Source organism: Zonotrichia leucophrys, chromosome 2, assembly GCF_028769735.1.
Source record: "Zonotrichia leucophrys gambelii isolate GWCS_2022_RI chromosome 2, RI_Zleu_2.0, whole genome shotgun sequence".
Taxonomy (NCBI): Eukaryota; Metazoa; Chordata; class Aves; order Passeriformes; family Passerellidae; genus Zonotrichia; species Zonotrichia leucophrys.
In genome coordinates, this window is record NC_088171.1 from 44,166,826 (window position 1) to 44,190,006 (window position 23,181).

Genomic DNA, 23,181 nt, shown 5'->3' on the forward strand with positions numbered 1-23,181 from the left:
CATGTTTTTACTCTGACAACATACTGGATTTACAGGTAACATCATCTTAATGAAAAGATTAACTCTAAGGAGTCTAATGGGCAAAATACAACTTGAAAACATTATTCCCATTACTCTTGCATGTCTTAGACCAAAGTAAGAGGAAAGAAAAAAACACAGCTGTCATTTTGCCTGGAAAATGTCATACTTGGAAGGTGTAAATGGACTGAAGTGGCAGAATAGACACCTGAAGAGTAGAAGCTGTGCTAGTCAAACATGGCATAAACCAACTGAATAAATGAATGGTACCTTGAAGTATAAGCCTGTTCAAAATCAGCAGAATATACAAAAAAAGCCAACAGATCTATCAAATGAAAAAAGGTCCTTCTCTTACCTCCACTAAAGCAGAAACAAGTACACAGAATAATTCTGAGGCCCTGGGATAACCATCTGTTTGAAAAATGGAAATTTATGCCCTCAAAAATCCATGATCATGAACTGAGATAATCTGCTTAGTAGTCATGAGTCCTGGGATTTTTTTACTTGCCCAAATCAGACAAATGAATGTCAGCATACTGCAAGAATTGAAAAATTATATTTTACAGAAATAATGCATCACAGAAACATCCTTTGAGGGAATGCTTCGTTCCTGCTTGATCTATAACTCATCCTGGGGAATGACAGCTCTGCCAGACAACCTCAGCCACTGGAGCTATCTGGGAATTCCACATAAAGCAACTGGGATGTCTAAATAAGTGAGTGGCTTTGATATGGCTTACAAAGTCATATGGTGAGCTGATGAGTTACAACCATTTAGCTATCTTCTTGAAAAGGGAAGTCTTAAAGTTACTTACCAGCAGAACTACAGGCAAACTAAACAATGTCAACAGACCTGGGGAAAAATTAGAACTACAGCTAAAAGAGCACTTAGTGCTCTGGCTTTCTCTTTACAGAAGAGTAAGCCAGAGCACTAAGTTATAAACAACTGATGGAACTGACTAAGTTTACATCAGGCTCCTGAAGTGTATTAGTATAAAAGTGAAGTATCTTGCAGTCCTCAGCTCAACTGCTTGTACCCAGTCACAAAGAACACACATTTTTCCACTGCTAGTGGTCCTTCAAATGCTTTCACCAGCATGGGACACTGCACATCAAAGCAAATTCCTAAACCCACAGCTTTCCTAGAAAATTAACAGGTAAAACTTTCGGAAAGTTCTTCTTGCTATTCTCTTAGCCAAGAATTTACACTCACTTTAGGAAATGACAAAGGTGAATGTGACAAAAGATCAATTACAAAGCACGCTTGTATGCCAAGAAATCTTTTAGAGAAGTCTACTTCTGCTACTTTTGTAGTGTAATCACAACAGAAACAACTATTCCAACAGTGACGCCCAAAATGCTTCACTTACAGAAAAAGGAGATACATTTTTGCCTCCAACAAGCAGCTTAGCTGTTTTTCCACCCGACTCTTCCTTTGAAACATATCTTAAGACATGGCAATCTTGGACCTAGAGAAAAGAAAAAGTGTTCATCTGAGCATAAGCAGATACATTAAGACAACAAAACAGCAAAGTGAGTCTCTGTTTTTATAACAGAAGATACAGTCTAAAAGTAAGACAGTGTGTTGTGATTTTACCCCTGACATTGCTTTTCCAGTGAACTGAAGGCTTATTTCAGAAAAACAAAATTAGTAGAATGCAAACTGATTTCATATATGCTCTAGAAATTATAATCATCTTTTTCACACAAGGTCTGCAAAATCCCTATTGTAAGCATTCACAGCACACAAGAAGAGCTCCCATTTTAGACTCCTGCTGCCTTGCCCTGTAAACCTGATGGCCTTCACAGCAGTGGCTCCTCTTGTGGCAGCAGCCACTCAGCAAAAGGCTTCATCACAAGAGCAGCTGCCAGAGAATATGAAGAAGCAGCTTCAGGGCTACAAGGGCACAGAAACCAAGGTGAAAGTAACCCAAACATGCCCACAGGTGGAAAAAGAAAAGAATTGAAGTGGGATAGTTAACCCCAGCTTTGTTGCATCACCTAGGTAACACCACTCACAACTCTGCAGCACCTGAATAGCTGGGGCAGCAGGGCAGAGCACTCCTAGAAAGTATGGATGGATATAAACAGAATGGGCGTGGTATACTATACAGGACTGAAAGAAATCTTCGCTTTCTTTCAGGATTTCCTATTCTGTACAAGTAGTAAGTTTCACTTTTCCTTGAAACAGCTGCTTTACAAACTGAATACATTACAGGGGATTAAATTCATTATGCTTTAATTCACCTTAAGTAATGTGACAGCGTGTTTTTCTCCTGATTTGGTCCATATTGGCATCATTCCCAGTTTTACTGCAACAACACCAACTCTGATGGAATCTGTAAATCAAAACAGAACATGGATGCACCTTTACACTTAATAATAGAAAGAGTTCAAACAATAATCTGCAAAATCCCATGAATTCTGATCTCTCCTAAGGAGGTGAAGGAAAGAAAACATCACTAAATCCTTGCAGGTGGGCTGGGGGTTTTTAACCCCACCAGCAGTAAAGTTTTATCTGTTTCAGTTGTGTTTGATAGAAAATGCAACTACTTTTGGTTCGTTTTTCTTTTTCAAAACACAATGCCCATGTATTAGAGCTAAACTAACTATTGAAAAGTTTGCTGTAGGAGGTCCTTCCCACCCCAGTCTTTGCAATGGCAACCTGTCAAGTATGCCACACAAATTATGTGACCCTTTTAAAAGTTCAAAAACTTAATTCTGTGTTCTAGTCCATAAGAAATTCTAATCACAGACCAGAAGCGGGATGCATTATATTTCACTTTTTCTTCACCACCCAGCAATATTCACAAAAGCATTTTCAAGTTCATACACTTTATACTCTAAGGAGACTTTTTTGATAAATTCTTAATTTATTATCTTGTCGTAGAGCAGTGGGATGGGCCAAGAGCTGGACTAAAAACTATCCTTAAGAACCTAAAGGTCTTTAGAGGTTCTTAACATCTTGTAATATTTTAAATGCTTTTTAGAGAACTGATGTATTACTTAGCTACCAGGGGATTTATTGAGTGATTGATGTGAAAGCCAAAAGGAGAATACCTCACAAGACACAATCCTGATGTTACTGAATTCAACAACACTACAACAGTATTAATTTCAGCATGAACAGCTATTTCAGAAGAGATACTTCCTCACCTGGTGTCCACTTATTCAGTGGCCATGGCTCATCTTTCAGAGGGCACAGCTTGCTGGCTGTCTGAGCTTTGTACTCCTCTGCAGTTATCTTCTTGAGGAACTCCACATTCTCCTCAGAAAGATGCTCGTGCCACCATGTTGAACTGTTGATGTGTCTGACTACAAAGCCCAGCTGACCCCTTTCCAGAGGTGGGAAAAGGTTTTGAGCGTCTTATCAGTACAAAAAGTATATATAACATATTCATAACATGTATTTTACATCAAATTTATAAAACACCTAATTATCTGCCATTTGACTAAATATTCTGAATTATACCAAAGGGGAGCAAGCAACAACAAACCAACCAACCACTCCTTTTAAGATAAAAACCCCAGCTAGATCCATGAACAAAGAGATTACAGTAGTTATTGTTCACCTTAAATTTAGCAAGACTTTTTAAAACAATCTCTTGTGGCATCCTTCTATCCAAGATGGGATGTTATGGCATGGATGGGTGGGCCATCAGCAGAGCAAAAACCTGGCTGGATGATCAGGTGAAGGAGTCACAGCTGATGGTTTGGACTCTACTAGGAGGCCAGTTACAAGCAGAGCTCCCCAAGAATCTATTCAGGAACTTGTCCTGTTCAATATCTTTTTCAGTGGCCTCTGATACAGGGGATGAGTGCACTGTTCTTATGTTTGAAGGGAGCAGAGGATGATGCCCAAGGGGGTCCCTCTGCCAGCCAGAGGGACAAGTCAACAAGGAACCCAGTGAAATCCATAAAGCAGAAATGCACAGTCCCATCCACAAGTGGCATGGAATAATTTGTGAGAAAGCTACTGACAAGGCTGAGGCAGGCCATGTCATGAGGTGCACACCAGGAGAGTGAGAGAAGTGCTAAAAACTGAATAGGGGGATTCAGATTTGCCCTAAGGAAAAAAAATGTTCAGCCTGAAGACAATCTAACACTGGCACTGGGGTCTAGAGGCACTGTGCAGATTCTGTCCTTAGAGGCTTTCAAGACCGAAAACCACAAAGCCCTGAGCAACGTGGTCTGACCTCAGGGCTGGTCACACGGTGAGAAAGAACTGGGACCTCAGCTTAGAACTTGGCTCCTCAGCTCCCTTCCAGCCCCAACAACTCTCTGATTCTACAAACACTGCTCAACAGCTCAGTGTCCTGCCATAATGTCATGAGGGCTGAAAAATGCTTGACTGCTCCCTAATCCTCTGCAACGTCAACAAAAGAGTACTCAATAGTACAGGCAGTGAATGCACAAAGGAGTATTTAATAGTACAGGCAGTGCATGCACGTGGCCAGCGGGCCAAGGTGACCCAAGCACGGCAGGTCACTCGCTCACTTTGCTGCAAAGACGCTTTGGACGCGAACACGCCTGTCCTGCCATAACTCCCACGCAGGCTGGGGCTATTTCTAAGGCTGGAATGCCCCGGCAGTAACCCTGGCACCCCGAACAAAGCTTCCAGGGCTGCCAGCGGCTGCACACGGAGCTCTCTCCAAAGGGCGGAGCCAGGGCCGAGGGAAAAGGGTGGCTCAGGGCCCCTCACCTTCCTGCACCTGAAGGGGGAACTTACTGGAAAGGACGAGGCAAAATTACTTACAAGAGGCTGTAGTGATAGAACGAGGGGGAGTGGGTGCGAACTGAAAGACAGTAGGCTTAGGCTAGATATAAGGAATGAATTCTTTGCTGTGAGGGTGGTGAGGCACTGGAACTGCTGCCCGGAGAAGCTGTGGATGCTCGGCAGCGCTAAAGGCCACGCTGGATGCAGCTGTGAGTAACCTGGTCTAGCAGAAGGCGTCCCTCCCCACAGCAGGGGAGTGTAACTAGATATCACTAGAGTGTAACAAGGTCCCCTCCAACCCAGGCCATTCTACAACCTCGGGGCTGCGACAGGGGCGGAACCACGCTCTGCTCCCCGCTGTTCCTGCCGCTGCTTCTTTCTCTCCCGTCCCCCGGAGCAGCCCCTTCCCCTCCCAGCCGTAGCGCTACCTGTGTCCGGGAACGGGAGCCGGCGCCGCCGCCGCCCAGAGGCGCCCGCCGAGCCGGGCCAGCCGCCCCCAGCCCGCCATGCCGCCACCCCGGCGGAGCCGCAGCCGCCTTCCGGCCCCGCCGCGTCCGCCGCTGGAAACCTTCCGTGCTGCCCCGGACACAGAGTTCCGCCCCGCGGGCGGCGAGCTCCAGAGTGACAAAAAAACCTCCCGAATCGCCCCAAAATCGTGGGCGTGGGTTGCAGCACCCGTGGCCGATGGAGCTGCTCTGACTCGGCGGGGTATACCTCGCCCAAGGGCGAGAACGTGCAGAAATAGCCACCGGTCCCTTTCCCCCGCAGCCCTTCCATCCCTACCACGGCTCCTCTGCCTGCGTTGCAGGCGCAAGGCAGTGAAATCCTGGGATTTCAGACACACACGCGTGTCTAAAACGGGAAAATGGCAGCGGCTGGTGGGATACATCGCTGGCAAACACCCCTTAGGCACAGCGGGTTGCGGGACAATGGGGTCTAAACCTTCCTGCAGGTGTTGAGCAGGTGCCCTCAGGGGTGTGGGGGTGTCTGGGAAGAAGCGACTCTGCTGTGCCAAACTGCCTCGGGGTGCGGGGCTTAACCACGTCAGGACTTTGCTTCCATGGAAATGAGCGACAGGGCGAGAGGAAAAGGTCTCAAGTCTTGCCAGAGGCAGTTTAGATCGGATACTGGGGAAATTTCTTCTTGGAAAGGGTGGTTAAGCATTGGAACGGGCTGCCCAGGGAAAGTAGGACCACCCCGTGTGAAAAATGCATATTTTATGATTGGCTTTTCGCAAATATTAAAATGGATATTATATGTGTTGTGTTAGAAAGTAATGCTGTATTAATTCTTTTAAGTAGTGTGTTAAATATAGTTTTAGGTTATAAAAAAATGTTAAAATAGAAACGATGCTATGTAGGATACTTTTTTTAAAAGAAAGGACTTGCACTGAGATAGCAGCCACAGGACACCTAAATCTTTCAGAGAAAGGGAATTTATTGCTCCATTATCAGAAGAAACGAACTTCTTCCTGCCTCGAAGGCGCTGTTAGGATTCAGAGGAAGAAGCTGACGGTGACCAGACAGAATCCTGTGTTTGAATGGAATTTATGCATCATGTATGAAGTGTATGAATGTGCAACAGGCTACTGTTTTTAAGGGTTAATCCTCTGTTAACGGGGGTCCTTTTTCGGGCTCATGCTGCCCAGAAAAAGGTACCCGTACATCCGTAACTCTTTATTTCTATTGTCTCATATTGTCCTAATTCAAATTGTCCAAATTATTATTACTCTAATTGTATTGCTATTTTTATAACCATTTTATTGCTATTAAACTTTTAAAATTTTAAAAACAAGTGATTGGCATTTTTCACACCTGGGAGTGTTCAAAAATACATGTAGAGGTGGCACTTAAGGACGGGTGATGTGATGACCTGGCAATGTTGGGATAAGGGGTGGAATTGATGATCCTAGAGGCCTTTCCCACCCTGAATGATGCCATCCCTCTGTGACTCTGTGCTCCGAGCCAGTGGCTGGGATGTGTGACAGCAATTGAGCAGCAGCGTTTATGGGAAATGTATTTAATACTGTAGCCAGGGAAAGTTCCTCGTAAAATTAAAATGGGTAGGTCAGGCAGAGGGTTCTGGGCAGCCTGACACAGGGATGGTACCTGTGACACTCTGGCTTTGGTGTGGTCTGGCTTTCATCAGTATTCAGGATTGATGCCCTTTTTTTTTCTTTTTCTGGGCAGGGACCCAGCACAGCTGAGAGTGCACTAGTTAGGATAGCAAAGGGGTATGAACCCAAGATTCCTTTCTGGTTTCAGCAGAAATTCCTTTTTATAAAGACACATGAGCTGTCAGCATGGTCAACTGGAATCTGTCCTTGTTTCTCTTTACCCCACTACTCTATCTTCTCACCCACTTTGGTATGTGCGTGTGGGGGTGTTGCACATGAGGCTTGTAACTGGTATTTTGGTGTTCACACCCAAAACTGTGATCCAGAAACTTACCCGTAGCTTTCACATGCATTCCTTGTCCTGAATTTACTTCTTGTCCTTTTAAGAAGTAGCCACATAGTGTGTCCAAAATGCATCTCCCAAGTTTACAGTCCTACTGACATTCCCTGTCTGAAGCTGGGTAGTCATCTCCACTGTCACAGTGATCACTACATCTTTTTGCTTTCCCCCTGGCATCAAGAACAGCATCAGGGATGCTGCTAAATTTCATACAGATGTATTTTCTAATGGGGTCAATTGGTAGCTTATGCTGCTGCTCTGAGAGAGCTTTATATGAGGAGAAATAAAGGGGTCTAAAAATGATAAAGGTGTTATCTCCCAATTTCTGAGCACTGTGGCAACCCTACAGTGGTGCTAACCCAACCAAAAATCCCCAGGAAGTAGCAAAATTCTATTTCCCTCCATTTTAGAGATCTGCAATCAAGGCACATTGCAAGATCAAGTAACTTGCCAAACCATGGCAGATGTTCCCAGGCAGAAAAGAGGGCTCCCTTGATTCTAGAGAGCCTTGTTGCCACAGCATGATGCTTTTCTCATGTAGCATCCTGTACAGCTGAGGTGACACAGGATTTCCTGCACCAGTAACATGGAAGTAATACATGGGGGCACAGATTTCTGAGAGAAAAGTTTCAGTTCTGTACTTTTCCCTGTATTATCATGATGCAAAATCAACCTTGTCGTTGTTTTGTTGTTGGTTTTTTTTAGTTGCATGCAGCTTGTCATGGTGCTAAAGAGTCATGAACTCATCAGGTTTGTGTGTGTAAGGGGGAGTGAGTGTAGCAAGGTGGTTGCAGCGCTGAGTGCAATCAGATGGCAAACTGCCTGCTCTAATCACTTTGGGACAAGAATTCAAGTGCCTGCTGAACACAGCAGTAAAAGGCTTTCTGCACAGCAGTGGAAATGGCTGCTGCTTTTTTTGGAGGAAAGGAAGAGCACCCATTACAAAAAGCTTTCCCAACAGTCTGCCACCTTGGGTAGTCCTTGAAACTTCAGGAAGAGGAAACACCACTTTTGAACTGTCAGCCTTCACAGGAGAAGTCACCTGGATTTCACCTGATCCGTTTGGAGGATCTCTCCAGTTTTGCAATGAAATTGGAAAAAATTTCATTGGGAGTGGGAGTGCAGCCACTGATGGTTTGCAGTGAGTGCTGCAAGCAAACATGCAGCTGGGCTGCATTCATATATCATTCATATAGCTCTGTAATTGCCGAAATTGTCTCTGGTATAGTGCAGCTCCTCAGCTCAGGACTGCAGGTACAAATAAGACCTCTATGTGAAGGACAGGAGGTGCTATAAAGTCTATTTTTCTTGTGGCAAAAATGGCACTTTCCATGAATAAAAAAAAAAAACCAAAACCAAACATGAGAAGTGTAAACTTATCCTAGGAATCTTTCAGCTCATCCTCCCCAAAAAACACCCCACAAACAAACAAACAAAAAAACCCAATGAAAACCCACAACCAACCAAAAACAAACAAACAAAAAGTAGAACACTACATTGTTCATCATGGTAAAATCTTTGTATGGAGAGGTTTTACCTTAGGGTAATAAGCACTTAGCAGTGTACTAGTGCTTTTCTCAGATCTCTTGCAGACTTAGTTTCCCCTACAAACTAAAAATGCAACTCATCCCAGTATCTGGCTCAAGAATTATAGATATTGTAGTTTGGGCTAATAGGAGGTTTTTGTGACTTTTTTTTGTGTTTTTGAATTGGATTTGAGATAAAAAGGAAGGCAGGGTTGTACTTGGCAGAGAATATATTTTAGATCATTGGTTATCTCAGAAGGACAAGATGTAATTTATTTTAAAACACTTTTCAGAATTTAAAATGATCCATCAAAAGGCAGTTGAAGTTAAAATTTGCATAAAAAATCTGCAGGAGAAATAGATGGCAGTTCAGCCTAAAGGCAGAATGGCCTTGCTAAAACCTTAAGTAGATAAAACAGGAGAAAAAAATCCCATTTCAGAGATATATTCATATATTTAATGAGGTTACCCTGCACAAAGTCCACAGTATTTTATTGCAGAGAGTAGCTTGGAGCAATGAAAATAACATTCAATGCCTCATTAGAAAGCCTTTACCATATGGCCAGTTTTGTCTTCTGTGCATCCTACACCAACTCACCACACTGTTATGTGTTTGTCTTACATGCTGAGATCTGTACATTCTGAAGGCGATTTCCAATTGATTTTTCAATACCATGAAGGTATCTTTCCAAGTACTTGAGGGCTGCTACAGAATTGCTGACTTATATCAACCACTGATAATGATTTGTTTTTAAGTAAGAGCATTTATAATCTGGATTGTGTGAAGTTAACAGAAAGATCTGCAGCTGCTGGGGTTCTAAAGACACTTATATAGACCATGTACACACATGAAAATGACTGATGGTTTATCTAGCTCAGCATACAATAGCCTGTTGATATCTGCGTTTTACTTGATGCGTTATAGAAGCACTTTGTAACATCTCTGGAAATGAAGAGCTTTAACTGCCCAATTCTATGTAACTATAAACACTTCAAAAATTAGTTTAGTCAAAGATCACATGCACCAGAAGGACAATTTATCTGATTCTAAATTTTTCTTGCTGAAAGCTTTCTTTTATTCAGTCTGGGAAATTACAAAGAAAAGGCTGAACTTCTCCTCAACTGTACATGACATCCCTTAGTGCAGGTCCCAAGGTGATGTAATACTCTTTACATGGTGAGAGCACCACCATGCCTCTGAGGAAGGATCTCAAATCACTTTTCAAGTATTAAAGTCCCCCATACTATGCAAGATATTTATGATACATAACAGTGACCTTCATTTTACAGAGGAGGAATGTGAGGTGCAGAGAATTTAAAAATCTTGGGCAAAAAAACAAAATGAGATACTGGAGGAGGAAAGAACACAGAGTCATTGATTTTTCAGTCCTGTGCTTTAACAGCTAGAAAATGCTCCTCCTGAGAATAGGGAAGGAAAGAAAATAGGGGGGAAGTGGGAGTAAGAAACTAGAGGTGTTGGATGTAAGAATTAAGAGTCATTGGCAGAATGGTCTATGACATGTAAGGGGAGATCACAGCAGCTTCCAGATGAAATACACCCACAGAGGGAGAGATGTGCAGCCTGACAGGGTAAGCTCTCAAATGAAGTGTCAGCCATTACATGGAAATGTGGATTTGAGATCTATCAGTTTCGACATCTCCAGACAATTTATACCCATGACCAAGTAATAGTGGCTGCTGCTCAGTATCTGATCAGCTGAAGAAATCTTTACAAGCAAGTGAATGATGGCACTGCAGGATAGAGATGGGGCAGAACTGAATGTGCTGGGGAGGCAGCCCCATGCATCTTGGCTCTCCCACTGCCTTCATTTAAGAGTACAAAATCATCGATCAAAATTGATCCTATGGAAGTTACCTCTAAAGGAGAATCAGGGAGCTCAACTCCTGTGTTACCTGCAAACTCATTTAACAATAGGTATTTCTTAACCAAAACCCCTTGCTCACAGGGGAACGCTTCCAAAATTTTCAGCACTGGCCCCAAACAGTTTCTTCAGGAACTAGCAACAAGAATGTTTTCAATTCAGTGGGAGTACAACTCATCCAAAGTTGTTCCTTTTGGACAATCCCACCAAGATTATTTTTTGTCAGTTTTTCTCCTTAGTTTTTAATGAGTCACATCCTTCAAACACAGAAAATACTGATCTAATTTCTTCACTTACACACAGAAATATTTCAATAGAAAGTGCAATCCACCACCATTTTATTCTTGTGTGTGTCGTCTTTTATTTAAAAAAAGGTGGCTTCAATATTCTTTTGGTAAAAAAACAGTTCTGACACACATGGGTGATCTGTGTGAGGATGAAGTTACAAATCATTTGCTTGTCACAAAATCAGGCCATGCAAAATTTCATTTGGAAAATGTGCCACATAGAGTTGGATACTGTATGTGAGATTTAGAAACACAAATGAAACAAAAGAAGAATTCCCAAACAAAAGAGGTTATAGAATTGGATAGCCAAAATACATCCTGTTTGAAAGCCAGACAGACTGTTTGGATTAAGTTGGCATCTTTTAAGACATGCAGTCTTGATGGATCATGCTCTCCAAGCCAGATCTCTGTACAGCTATGGTCTGAACACTTTGTAACAGCTGGATTTGTCAGGCTTTTGAAAAGTTACTACTCAGGCCACAGACTGAGTGGGCTTGTTTGGGGGTCCATGTTATAAGGTGCTAACATTAGAAATGTCCATGCTTCAGGTCAGGTATCTCTTGAAACCCTTTATTACCCTTCCCTTGGAATATGGAAGTTGAAAGCAAGGCAGCCTTGTTGCAGAGAGAGAAATAAAGACAACTGCAAAACTGTGTTGTTTTTATTTTAAACATGCAAAATACAGTTCATGCATCTGCCATTTTGAAAAATCTCTCAGTTCATAGTAGATTAAACCAAAGACATTTTGGCTATCGACTCTCAATAAATATTTCAAAATGCTTTACAGTGTAAATATAAGAAATTTAGCAAAATTTCAACAAACCTGTATAAAAACCAGATACAGATAACTTTTTATTTCAAGGCAACATGCTGTAATGTAAAGAGTTCACTTTTTTTTTCTGGGTTTTTTTTCTCATAAAAAGGTTTCAACAATACAACCGCTTAACAGATTGAAGCCTTTAGGCTACACATGCAAAAAAAAAAAAAGGTATTTTAGTTAAAAATCACCAAAACGTGCTATTTTTTTGTTTCATTTTTTAAATACAGTAGTTGTAGACAGTAGCATTTTTCTTTTTTAATTTTGTAAAAGAGTGCAGGCAGGTTCATGGAGCTAGTGTCCTGGAAGACTCGTATTCTGACATACATTTTGGTTTTATCCCTTTGCCATTGTAATAGTCCACGACTTGGTTTGGAACTTCAGCCAAAACGCTTTTTGCTAGAGCAGCTGGGGATGCCTGCAGGAAATGGTAGAAAACACAAGCATTAACCTGGTTCTCTGCTTGAAGTGCCATGGATTTTAGAGGCATTGGTGCCATTACATCAAGGGAGGAAGTATGGCACAGAAATGGAAGGCAAAAAAGACTTAAAGTGAATCACACTATTGCTGGAAACTCATTTTATAAGTCAGTTTGGCTATGGAGCTGTAGCTGCCTCAAAGTACACTAAAGCCAAAATTTCTCTGTGTGACTTCAGCCCCATTTGGACTATTTTAAGTTCAGGGTAACTGAACTTCACTCTGGGAGAGCCCCATATCACAATAAAAAGCTGCAAAGACTTCATTCATCAGTGTTCAGCAAGGAACCCTGCAGAGCTCCAAGCTGAACATGAATGGACTACACTGAGAAAGTTCTGTTCCTCAGAATCTGGCATGGTGTTTTAATGGATGGGAAAGTTTTAATTCAATCAAAAATACTTTGTGTTGCTTGGAGCTAAACCTTGGTTACAAGAAATCTTCAATCCTGGGCTTGGTGGAGGCTTTATAGCTCTTCCTGCAATGTAAAACTGGCAGGTACCCACCAGACTAAGAACTGATGACCCTGAAAGGTAGGGACAAATATAGAGATGGCCACTGGCTTTCAGCCCAGGCAGGGAGGAGGGCTCCCCATCAGTGCAGTGAGGAGCTCTGCCCTCCATCAGCCACACAGAGTCGCTGCCTCATGCCCTGAAATGCTTCATTTTAAAGCAGAGGGGCCTGTGGATGTTTTGTGGGCAACCATTACCTGTGTGTGTCACATGGACATTCCTCAGCCCCTGAAGTCAGCAGTGACAAAGTTGGACTCATTCTCCCATGCACTCTCTTGCCCCATGTTTTGGATTTTCTTGTTTCTAAGTGTTTGGGTAGAGCTGGTTCTAAGTCCTCAGGAGCCAGCCTTCTTGGTCATGTTTCCTTTGAGCCCACCACAAAAATGCAGTAAAAATGCAAACACTTAAATGTCATTTTGAGAGCTTTAAATTGAAGTATTTATCTCCAGAGAGTGCAGACTGCACCTCAGACAATACATGGGAACTCAACCAGTGGCTGGATGACATTTCTTCTGCGCACCAAGTACTTTTTCCCAAATTAATGAACACTTTCCTCCTCACTCTCTCTAGTGTTATCAGCCAAGTTGCAAAACTACCACGTCACAAAGCAGTTGCATTGACTATTTTTTGGCCTACTCTGTTTCATGGGGTGGCATCCTTATCCTTACAGAGTCTTAAAATTTAGCTTAAACAGAATGTAAATGGTAATCTATTTGTAGGCACATGAATCCAAGGGTAAAGAAAACTCCAGACTATTAGAAATTCCAGTATCAAATATTATAATACAAAGATAATGCTGGCAAAACCAGAAACAGCTGGGGTTTTTCTTCCCTGTATTGTTGTATTTTGACTCACATATGAGATTAGTAACAAATAAGATTAACTGCTGTGACATTTATATCAAAATATTTGTGCAGCCAAAAAAGCCTGGAACATTTCTGCATGAACAAACTGGCAAAGCATAGAGCATACTTTATGTGTCAGTGCAGCAAATGTTTTAAGGTGTTACAAAGTAAGAGAACCCATTCACTTTAATCCTGAAAAGGGAAATGCATGGTTTTTCAGAGTTGCCCTATTCTCGCCTAAACCTGTTTTATAGAATAATGAAATTATTTGGGTTTGAAGGGACCTTAAAGTTCATCTAGTTCCAACTAAAATAATCAGAAAATACCCCTTGGAATCACACAAATGGCTGATTTCTACAATGCTATTGAAAATGACTGTTTTTTTAAATTTCCTTCTCAGTGTGTCAAAGCTGTACATACCTTAGCCTGCCTCTGTGCTATTTTACCAAAAATACAACCCTACATAGAGGTAAAAACAGGGAGTGGGGGAAGAGCCCTGAGCCAGTGCTGCACACACAAGCTGTAGCAATCTGGAAACTTCACTCTGCTCTGTGGTTAAAAATGCTGGGCAAGAGCATTGCCATCAGCTTCTCTGGATCTGTGTACTTCACATGTTCTGAACTTTGGGCCAAGAGCACTCACTGCTGTGCATCATCCTCCCTCCACCTCTTCCCTCTTCTGATGCCACATCCATTCCTCCTGGAGGTAGGAAGGGTCAGCCCTTCACAATAGGCTCTGTCAGGGCTCAGATGCACAGCTGAATCACTCACACTTCAGGAGCTCTCAACTGAAAAGCCTTTAATTGAGGTTTAGGCAAAAACATGTACTGTGCCCACAGGCTCACAGGCAATATGTGCCCCACACAGGATTGCCCTGGGGTAGCTGGCTTGACCCATACTTCAGTCTGAGCATGGGCAACTGTTGCTTAGAGTTTCATCATGCCAGTGATGTCTTTTGGTCCTGGGGCTCTTTCTAGCAGGGAACATCCCAAAAACAGGCTTGGGATTGTTTCCCTCTCTAATGATTTGGACCACCTGTATGTTACATACTTTTTTTGGTGGTAAAGCACTCTCATTTGTGGATCAGATGGTGCAAAGCAGCATTTTCATCAGTGAGAATTACACTCAGTAGCTTCTAAGCTAAAACACAGACCCAGTTCATCAGTGTTGTGAAAAGATTGCCTTTGCTGGGTCTTTACCACAAATGGGATATTAAATTAATGTTTTACTGTAACATTTTCTCCACTGCTTTAAGAGCATTCTAGCAATAAGCACCTCAGATGAATAGTTATTAAGTGATAGCTGATACACAACAGTCAGATCAGTCAGCAGCAGGAATATAATCCCCTGTGAGTCTGTAATTGGTGTGTATTACAAATGACTGTTGGTTCAGTTCTATAGCTTCACAATGCTTAACCTTTAACTACAATGCATAGTGCAAAACATTGCTCCTTGCAGTGATTATGAGCTGTGCTTTCTACACTCCTTTGTGATGTATGTTATTAACACACAGCTGTTAACCTTTGTGATTAAATACAATGCAGAATGGAATACAATCTACCTGTGGCATCAGATTTGTGCCCAGTAAATATATCACAAATCCCAAAGGCAGAAAATTTAATTTCTTAAAATATGACTGTGAATGCATTGAGGCAGATGATTCTCTTCAACTGCGTTTCAGTGATGGAGCATTGCTGTTTTACAGTTTCAGGTGAAGGACGCTCACATTACTGGGGTGGTGCAGATTACAGAGAGAAAAAAGTCACTTGGATTCAGGGAAAATATGTTTCCTTTGTTTGTTATGTTCCCCTTTAGCAAATGGCATATGTCACCCACTCCACAATGGGACGTGTTTTAAGTCTTAATGGTTACCTTGATTTTATCAAGCTTCTACAACTACAGGATTTGCCAAGAGTCACTACTGTTGCCATTATTATTTGGATGACTTCAAAGATACTCCTTAGAAAGAGCTTAGATGTTTTACTGAAGCACTTCTGCTGCACTGTATCATGTAGGAGATGAAACCTCTATAAAAGAGCCTCTGTCTGCACTGAGTCTTAAGCCAGTAAAACATTGATGTGGGTATAAGATTTTAGGTATGTGAATAGCTAATTGAAATGTGTTAAATTCCTGTGTTAGTGCTGTGCAAGCTCAGAACCTTCTCTGAAGTCAAACTTATAAAATAAAAGGGATTTGTTCTGTAGGTTATTTTTTACATCTTCCTTCTCCCCCCTTCCATTTTCTCAAAGGGCAAGGTTTTGCACAGATTATTTTGATCTGTTTGGATAGATATGAGATTTTGAGTTCCAAGCTGACCTGAGAATAGAAGTAATGAAAAAAAAATATTGCTTGGGTTGGCCCCAAGGGAATTTTGGTTTGCTCTTCCAGCAAAACAAAAAAATAAATGCTCACACATAACATTTTCTTCTCTCCTTCTGTCACTAACAGATATAATATGGATTTAGGAATAAGTAAATAAATACTTGCTTTATCAGAAAAACCTATAAACCTTACACAATTTGATTTTTAATCTTTCTAAAAAGATCTTTCAACTTTTTTTTTTCTTAATAAATTAACACAAGGTACATTGACAAAAGGAATGGAATTTTTACCTAAACATGTATTTTGCTTAAAGTTGTCAAAATATGCTGATGTATGTAAATTCTTGTGTTCAGTCAGAACTGATCTGACAAAAAACTCCCAAATGTGTTAAATCTGCATTTCCTCAGTGGGAAAAAATAAATTTGAATCAAAACATCACACTCATTTCTCCTATGAAAAATTATTTCACTGGCTGATGTATAGTCTTTTGTTAGTGCTAAATAAGCAAGGAAGATGTGAATGTCACTTTGTTGAAAGAGAGAGATTATTTGGGATATGACAATAAAGAAATTAAACCAGAAGTGACTATTTTTATGAACACTCATCCATTACACTGACATTTGTTGAAAAGCTGAAACATCACAATAAACAGACTAAATATCAGGTTGCATAAGATATAACTTTTCTGATAGAGCAAATACAAATGTATCTCTATACCTGTGTTATCTTTGTTACTGAAAGAGGGAGAAAAATATCACTATTTAACAAGAAGAATACATAAAGATTGCTTTCCTCTCCCAATACCAGGGAAGTTAATCTAAATCAGCTAAAAAGAATATATGCTTGTCATTTGACCAGTGCTGGTAATAACAATGCCACAGATTCAGTCACAAGTTAACATCAGGGGCACAATATATTTAGAGCCCAGAACTGCAACTGTCAGCATTAATCTATTACATCCAGGATGATTTTCGCTTCATTAAAAAAAAAGTGAAACGAAAAATAACAAATGTAGCTGGCTTTGCCAGTTCCTTGCAGAAACATGTTTTCACCTAATTAAAAGTATCTCTCCCACTAGCCCATAAATAACTCAGCTCTGGACACTTTTCCAATGACTACAGTGCAGCACTACACACTTGTGATTATGTGCTGAAGGAATCACAAGCTCTGAGGTGGTTGTGCTCATACTTTGATTCAGCAGGTAGGTGGCTGTGTGCCCCTGTCAGCACAGAAATGTGTTTGTCTACAGCTCAGAAGTCAATCTGCAGCTATGTGGCATGGTGGCACCAAACTAATACCATAAGGTGAGTTTTCCCTCCTGTGTGCATCCATGGCTTACATAAAGCTAGAAGAAAATTAAGGAACAAGTTCCTTTCTCTCGCTCCTCAGTAGAGTTTGTGAAAGTAAGAAGTGTGTGTAGATCTAAAGCAAATATTGCAAAATTGCATTTTGAAATGAGAAAAAAAGAACCCTTGCAAAGAGAAAAATAAAGGTATTTTGGAAGTAGCGAACAGAAAAAAAACCCTTATGTGGTGACAAAAATCCCAGAAAAACTAAAAGAGAAGCTAAATTTAAAATGAAATGTAAGCGGTGTGAACCCATATGCAGATCAAAACCAGCCCGGAGTTGAGAACTTGGCTGTGACATATCCAAATCTAAGGATCTCTAGTGTATGGGAGCAGATTGAAAAGAGCAATCTCATGAGGAGAATGAGTCAGTTATACTGTGAGGTAAAGAAATTCTCAAATTGAATACTGAGGATATCCTTCCTAGACAGAGCAAAAAAACAGCCTTGAGAACCAAATCAATGTAACAGAAATGAGAGGAAAGAAGAATGATGGAAAAAGGGAAGGAAAGGGATGGGATCAGCATTGCAGGAGAACATAATGCATGTCTCCATATGGAGCAAAAGGGCTTGGAAAAACCCCTCTGGGTGTGGGAAAGCTCCTTCTGCTGTGCCCCCCCTGCTGCTGAAAAGTCCCTGGAACAGATGGCACAGTGTAGGGCAGGTGACTGAGAAGAAAAGTTCATGACCAAAGCTTTACTTTAGATTTGGTAATTTAATTCTGGTTCTGTTCCTTTCTTTCCTACAGAGTGTCTTCTACACCACACTGGTCTCAGCCAGGAACTGCTGCTAAGGGCAGAGGGAAGCTCTCAGTAATGCCACTTTCTTGCCTTTGCTCTTCAACAGAATTTGGGAAAGGGTTTGGAGGTAACCAGGATGCCGTGGGTAGATTGCCCTGCATTTGAGAACTCAGGGACCAAACCTCAATAAAGAAAAAGCCTCCTGGGGAACACTGTGAGGACAAATTCAAAGCCATTTCATCTATCTGTGGAAATGAAGGAATGGAAAGCAGAATACAATAGTCTTAATAGAACAGATGCAAAAAAGAATGGGAAACAGACGCCATGAAAAATCAGGCAGGGAAAGTAACCAAATTAAATCAGGGAGAAAGTGGAAGCAAGGATTGACATCATGAAAAGCATAGGGATTGTGCCTCATCTCTTCCTTCCCCACCCTCACCAGCTCACTAATGGAGCACGTTCTGAATCCTTTTTTTTTCACTATTTCTGACACAATAATGCCCCAGACTTACTCAACATTTCACACATATCCAGAGTTAAGCCCAGCCCCACAAATCATTATCCCCAATCACTATACCCACTCACCCTTCTGTGGCAAGGATGAAAAACCAGCTTACATGTTTGAAGTTCCTGAATGGCACAAACTGGACAATGTCTCGAAGCACAGGCTCGCCCTTAGGAGACCTCAGGATGCCGTCATCGCCGTCCAGCATCTGCATGTCACTGAAATCAGCGTTGCCCACGCCGACGATGATGACGGACATGGGGAGGTGGGAGGCATGGACGATGGCCTCTCTGGTGTCAGCCATGTCCGTGATGACGCCGTCCGTCAGGATCAGCAGGATGAAGTATTGCTGAAGGTGTTGGACAACAAGTGAAAAATTATGCCATTAGTTAATTATGTCATTAGTCCAAAACTGCTTAATATTTTAAGTTAAAAACTATAAAATTACTTCTGGTAACTCACTCATGGACCTTTTTAGAGAGAAAAGAACCTTTATACGGACTACACAGAATTTTCCATTCCAAGCTCCTCAGCTACTAATTTCTTCTCTGCAGAGTAAAGGGGTCCCTGAGGAGAGCAAGGCAGGAATATATCCATCTTCATACTCTTCACACAGAGCCCCAAAGAGAGGTTTTCTCATTCTCTAGTGGACAGCAAGTAATTTGGTAAGCTTGTAATTTCTCTCCCAAATCTCCAAAGCCCACTGAACTGGGAGCATGAGCTGTGACATGGTAATGGTGAAGAGTGGCCCTTACTTGGATCCTCTATTAATTGTTGGGCAGCTGGAGTCATTTATAAGAAATTTATAGTGCATTAATAGGAAAAATGAACAAATCAAACAAATCATAGGATTTGGTCACTCTGCATGAGCAATACCAACACACTAAACATTAATAATATTTATGTGTATACAGTGGTATAAACTCAAAATGTTCCAATCATCTTGTCCTGCCACAAATAAAACAAAACATGCAGGGAAAAAACTTAATCTTGAACATTTATACTGTAAATTGTTTTTCAGATAGAAAGATCATATTAGATCAGAAACAGCACTGGGAATAGAGTGAGCCACCTCAGGATTAAGGTGGGTATGGAAATTCAAACATAGCAATTTCCCATTTTAGGACTGGGACCCTAAATACTATCAAGGTTCTGGAAACAACAGTGGAATCACAGAATCATAGAATGGTTTGGATTGGAAAGGACCTTAAAGATCACTTAGGCCGAACAGATGATGAAGCAGGGACACGTTCCACTAGACCCAGTTGCTCAGAGCTCCATCCAACCTGTCCTTGAACACTTCCAGGGATGGGGTAACCTTAGCTTCTCCAGGGAACCTGTTCCAGTGTCTCACCACTCTCACAGTAAAGAGTGGTTTTCTAATATCTAATCTAAAGTCATCCTCTTTTAGTTTGAAGCCATTACCCTTTGTTCTGTCACTACATGCTCTTGTAAATATCAGTCACAAGCCAGACTCAAGAACAGAAATATTTGGCAACTGCTGCCCTAATAGGTCTTAAAAAAGGCCCTGCACATGAAGAAAGCTTAGAGTAAGCTCTAGGCCAGGTGATCATGCTCATGCCAGTGTACAGATCGATTCTGTTCCTTACTTAGCACTTTTTGTGCTGAAGTACACAGTGTCTCTCTTACATCCTTTACTCCTTTTCAGCTCTGCTCTTGTAAATGGCTCAGACCTACTCGCTCACATATTCCCTCCATTTCTCTTGTTCTCCCTTTCTCCCATTCTGTCTTCAAGGCAGGATCAAAATAAACTTAAAGCATCTCAAGGGTGTACATTTAAAATGTGATCTATATGTAAGTCTTTTACCCCAAAAAATCTGTCCTGGGGTTTTTATCAGGTGCTGGCTAGCAGATTTGTCTTCCAATTTCTAAAATTTCACAAATCCCTTCATCAGTAATAACAAGCTGAAAATTGTATCCTTACCATTTTCAAATTAATAGTTGGAAAAGTTCCCTAGGTGAACAGAAAAATTTTAGTACAGCCTGTGCAGGAGACACAAAATTGGATAGTCTGAATTGGGAATCATTTGAACTCATCTCGTGGTACAACCAAGACTTTTAGGGCTTCAATGCTCAATTTTTGTAACCTTAGCAGTGCCATTTCTATTTCCACAGTGAAGAACTGGGTGTGCTACAATGAAACAGCACTAAAAGCAGGAAATAGATCAGTGGGGAAAGACTGTAAAGCTGCGACAACCAAAGCTAGAAAGACTGGATAAACTGTTCCAGCTGACATGGGTTAAAGCTGCCTTCTTTGAAGGCAGTTGATAAAAACTGTGAAGGCATAATCTGCATTACAAGGCCTTGATGGCCTACAAGAGATCCATCATAAGACAAGAAAAAAAGGCAAACACAGGTTTTTTTTTCCCTTACTGAGGCCTCCTTGGTGTTGGTCTCCTCTGATGCAGATTTTGCCACTTTCTGAATGATGGGAGCAATGTTTGTTGGTCCGTACAGCTGCAGCTTGGGAAGGCAACTCTGATAAGCTTCCACAACACCTTGTATTCCTGGCATGAAAAACCAAAAAACAAGAAAAATAAACGTGGAGCACATTGCCTATACCAGGCTTGTTCAAAATGTAAATAAAAGGTGGGTTCTTAATGAAGAAATTAAAGTACTACATGATAAGCAAGGACTGGAATCTTAAGATAATTTCCAGAAATCTGTCTCTAGCTGTCTTAAATCTAGTTTGTAATATATAATTATTATACCATGCTTCTCCTTCCCAGCAGGTTTTAATATCTATTTTTCAGATATGAGCTTGCAATGCCATAGCTTCCGTTCTTCTTGGTTTAAGATATGATAGCTTCCTGATCAACATCTAAGATTCATGATGAAAATCTAAACACACATTAAGAAACACTTCAACAATATTTTTGTTTATCATAGCTGTTGCTAACAAATTTTTCCTTTGTAGTTATGCCCTAAAGCTGTTAAAGAATTCAACACATCTTTTCACTCTCCTGTGCTAAGAAAATAATTTCTCAGGGTTAATTTGCATAATCACTCGTAGGTTGAATTTGACTATGACCAAAAGCTGTGAAACCTTGGAAGAAACAGCAGGATGCTTTGCAGCCTACAGAAAAATGAGCTTCAGCTGAGAAATTTTGATGGAGAACTAGCTATTTTTGGCTTTTTCATTTCAGGATATATAGTCAGACCAGAGAGCAAAGACTTCTTTACTGACACACTTGACAGATCACAGAATGGAAATTGGTATTTTCAATCATTGAGAAGAAGGATTTCTTGAAGTGATGCACATTAGCCTCCCCATTCAGAACTCCCAGCTTACCAGCCCTAAAGGATTAGAGGTCTAATGTTGGAAAGAAAGCGGTAGACTGAAAAGCTTTGCAAAGGATGCTGAAGAATGAAATGGCTTTGGTAAGATCCTAAGCCACTTTCAGTTTCCACAGAGACTCTCTCACTCATGAGATTTTTTTACCCAACCATATTTACAGGATAGATGGGTGCAGACTTTTTGCTAACAAATGACAGGGAGTTGTAATTGTTCTACAATGACACACATACACTCCTATGAAAATGTGGTGGAGAACACAGTTTTCTCTTTTTAGAGCCAGCTACAGATATATTTTTCCATTGCAGTGCCAAAAAAAAAAAGTTCCAAACAAAAGAACTTGCTCCAATTATAGTTGCATTGGTTGAAATGTAAAGTAGTGTTACAAAATGTCCCTTGGTAATTCCAGTGACTAAATTACATATTGCAAAACTGACCTTTTGGTAACTCCCAATTTTAAACTTGCTAAGGATTTCATTACATATACATAATGATGTTGCATGAAGGCCTCATAAATCTTCCCTAAGATGATGACAAGATACACCCTACCTTTCTTCTTATGCAGTAAAATAATGTGAGATAAACCTTACTCCCTGCATTCCACAGAGATTTAGTGTTGTTCATATACTAAAGTTGCTCTCATCTTAGAAAGAGACACATTCTAGAAATATAATTTCTTTCTTGATTTCTCAGATTAACATATTTTAGAGATATCTACTGTCCATCCAATCCCAACTCAACAGGACATGTGAATGGATTACTTTGTAGCTTGATGTTCTTGTACTCCTTTATCTTAGGCACGTGTGCATTTTTTTTTCACAATTCAACTCCTTACATTTTTATTTGGAATCCACTTTAAGCATCTCAAATGAAATACAGTGTGTGCATACATATATGGGTTTAAGACAGACGTGTAGAAACAGTCATTCAGACTAAAGGTTTTTCCCTACTTTCTTCTTCAGATAATAAACTATTAATTTTAAGAGTATAAAAATAACATACTATAAATATACTAAATATAAGAATATAAATACTAAAATTTTCAAGAATGGAAATGGTAACAGGTGAGGATATCTATATTTTATGAATTCCAGTGCTCTTCATCTCAATATGCAGTCCCTGTATGTAGAGAGATGCTTCACACTACCTTGAGCTAGGAAAAACTCTACTTCCACAGATAAAAGGATTTCATTCCTCAATGGCAAAATAGACACATACTTTTTATATTGCATCCAACTGCTGTTTCTTTGTTTAAACAAAGATACTCTTAAGCAATTTTACTTTATTTCCTGGCAAGTATGCTAGATATTACAAGGTAAAATAGTGTAATCACTAAGCACTTTATCTCCTCACTCTTGCATCCTTTCTCCATGTGACTTGCTGATGTTACTGTTCCCTGTGACACCTAAAACAGTGAGA

At 40.8% G+C, this 23,181-nt stretch overlaps 2 protein-coding genes across 3 annotated transcripts in view; both read right to left on the reverse strand.

The window, feature by feature from the left end:
- MRPL3 (mitochondrial ribosomal protein L3) overlaps nucleotides 1–5,648 on the reverse strand; it is a 28,965-nt gene extending 23,317 nt beyond the window's left edge. Inside the window, exons 1-4 of the mRNA XM_064704786.1 lie at nucleotides 5,164–5,648; nucleotides 3,175–3,353; nucleotides 2,266–2,357; nucleotides 1,389–1,487 (exon numbers count right to left, since the gene is read on the reverse strand). Coding sequence (XP_064560856.1) covers nucleotides 1,389–1,487; nucleotides 2,266–2,357; nucleotides 3,175–3,353; nucleotides 5,164–5,624 — 831 coding nt within the window. The 5' untranslated portion in view covers nucleotides 5,625–5,648. The remainder of the gene's footprint in view (nucleotides 1–1,388; nucleotides 1,488–2,265; nucleotides 2,358–3,174; nucleotides 3,354–5,163) is intronic.
- Nucleotides 5,649–11,436: 5,788 nt separating this feature from the next.
- Nucleotides 11,437–23,181, reverse strand: part of CPNE4 (copine 4) — a 228,295-nt gene continuing 216,550 nt past the window's right edge. For both annotated transcript variants that reach the window (XM_064704788.1, XM_064704787.1), the window contains 3 exons: nucleotides 20,841–20,974; nucleotides 18,559–18,795; nucleotides 11,437–12,122 (listed from right to left, as the gene is read on the reverse strand). In XM_064704788.1, coding sequence (XP_064560858.1) covers nucleotides 11,991–12,122; nucleotides 18,559–18,795; nucleotides 20,841–20,974 — 503 coding nt within the window. In that variant the 3' untranslated portion in view covers nucleotides 11,437–11,990. The remainder of the gene's footprint in view (nucleotides 12,123–18,558; nucleotides 18,796–20,840; nucleotides 20,975–23,181) is intronic.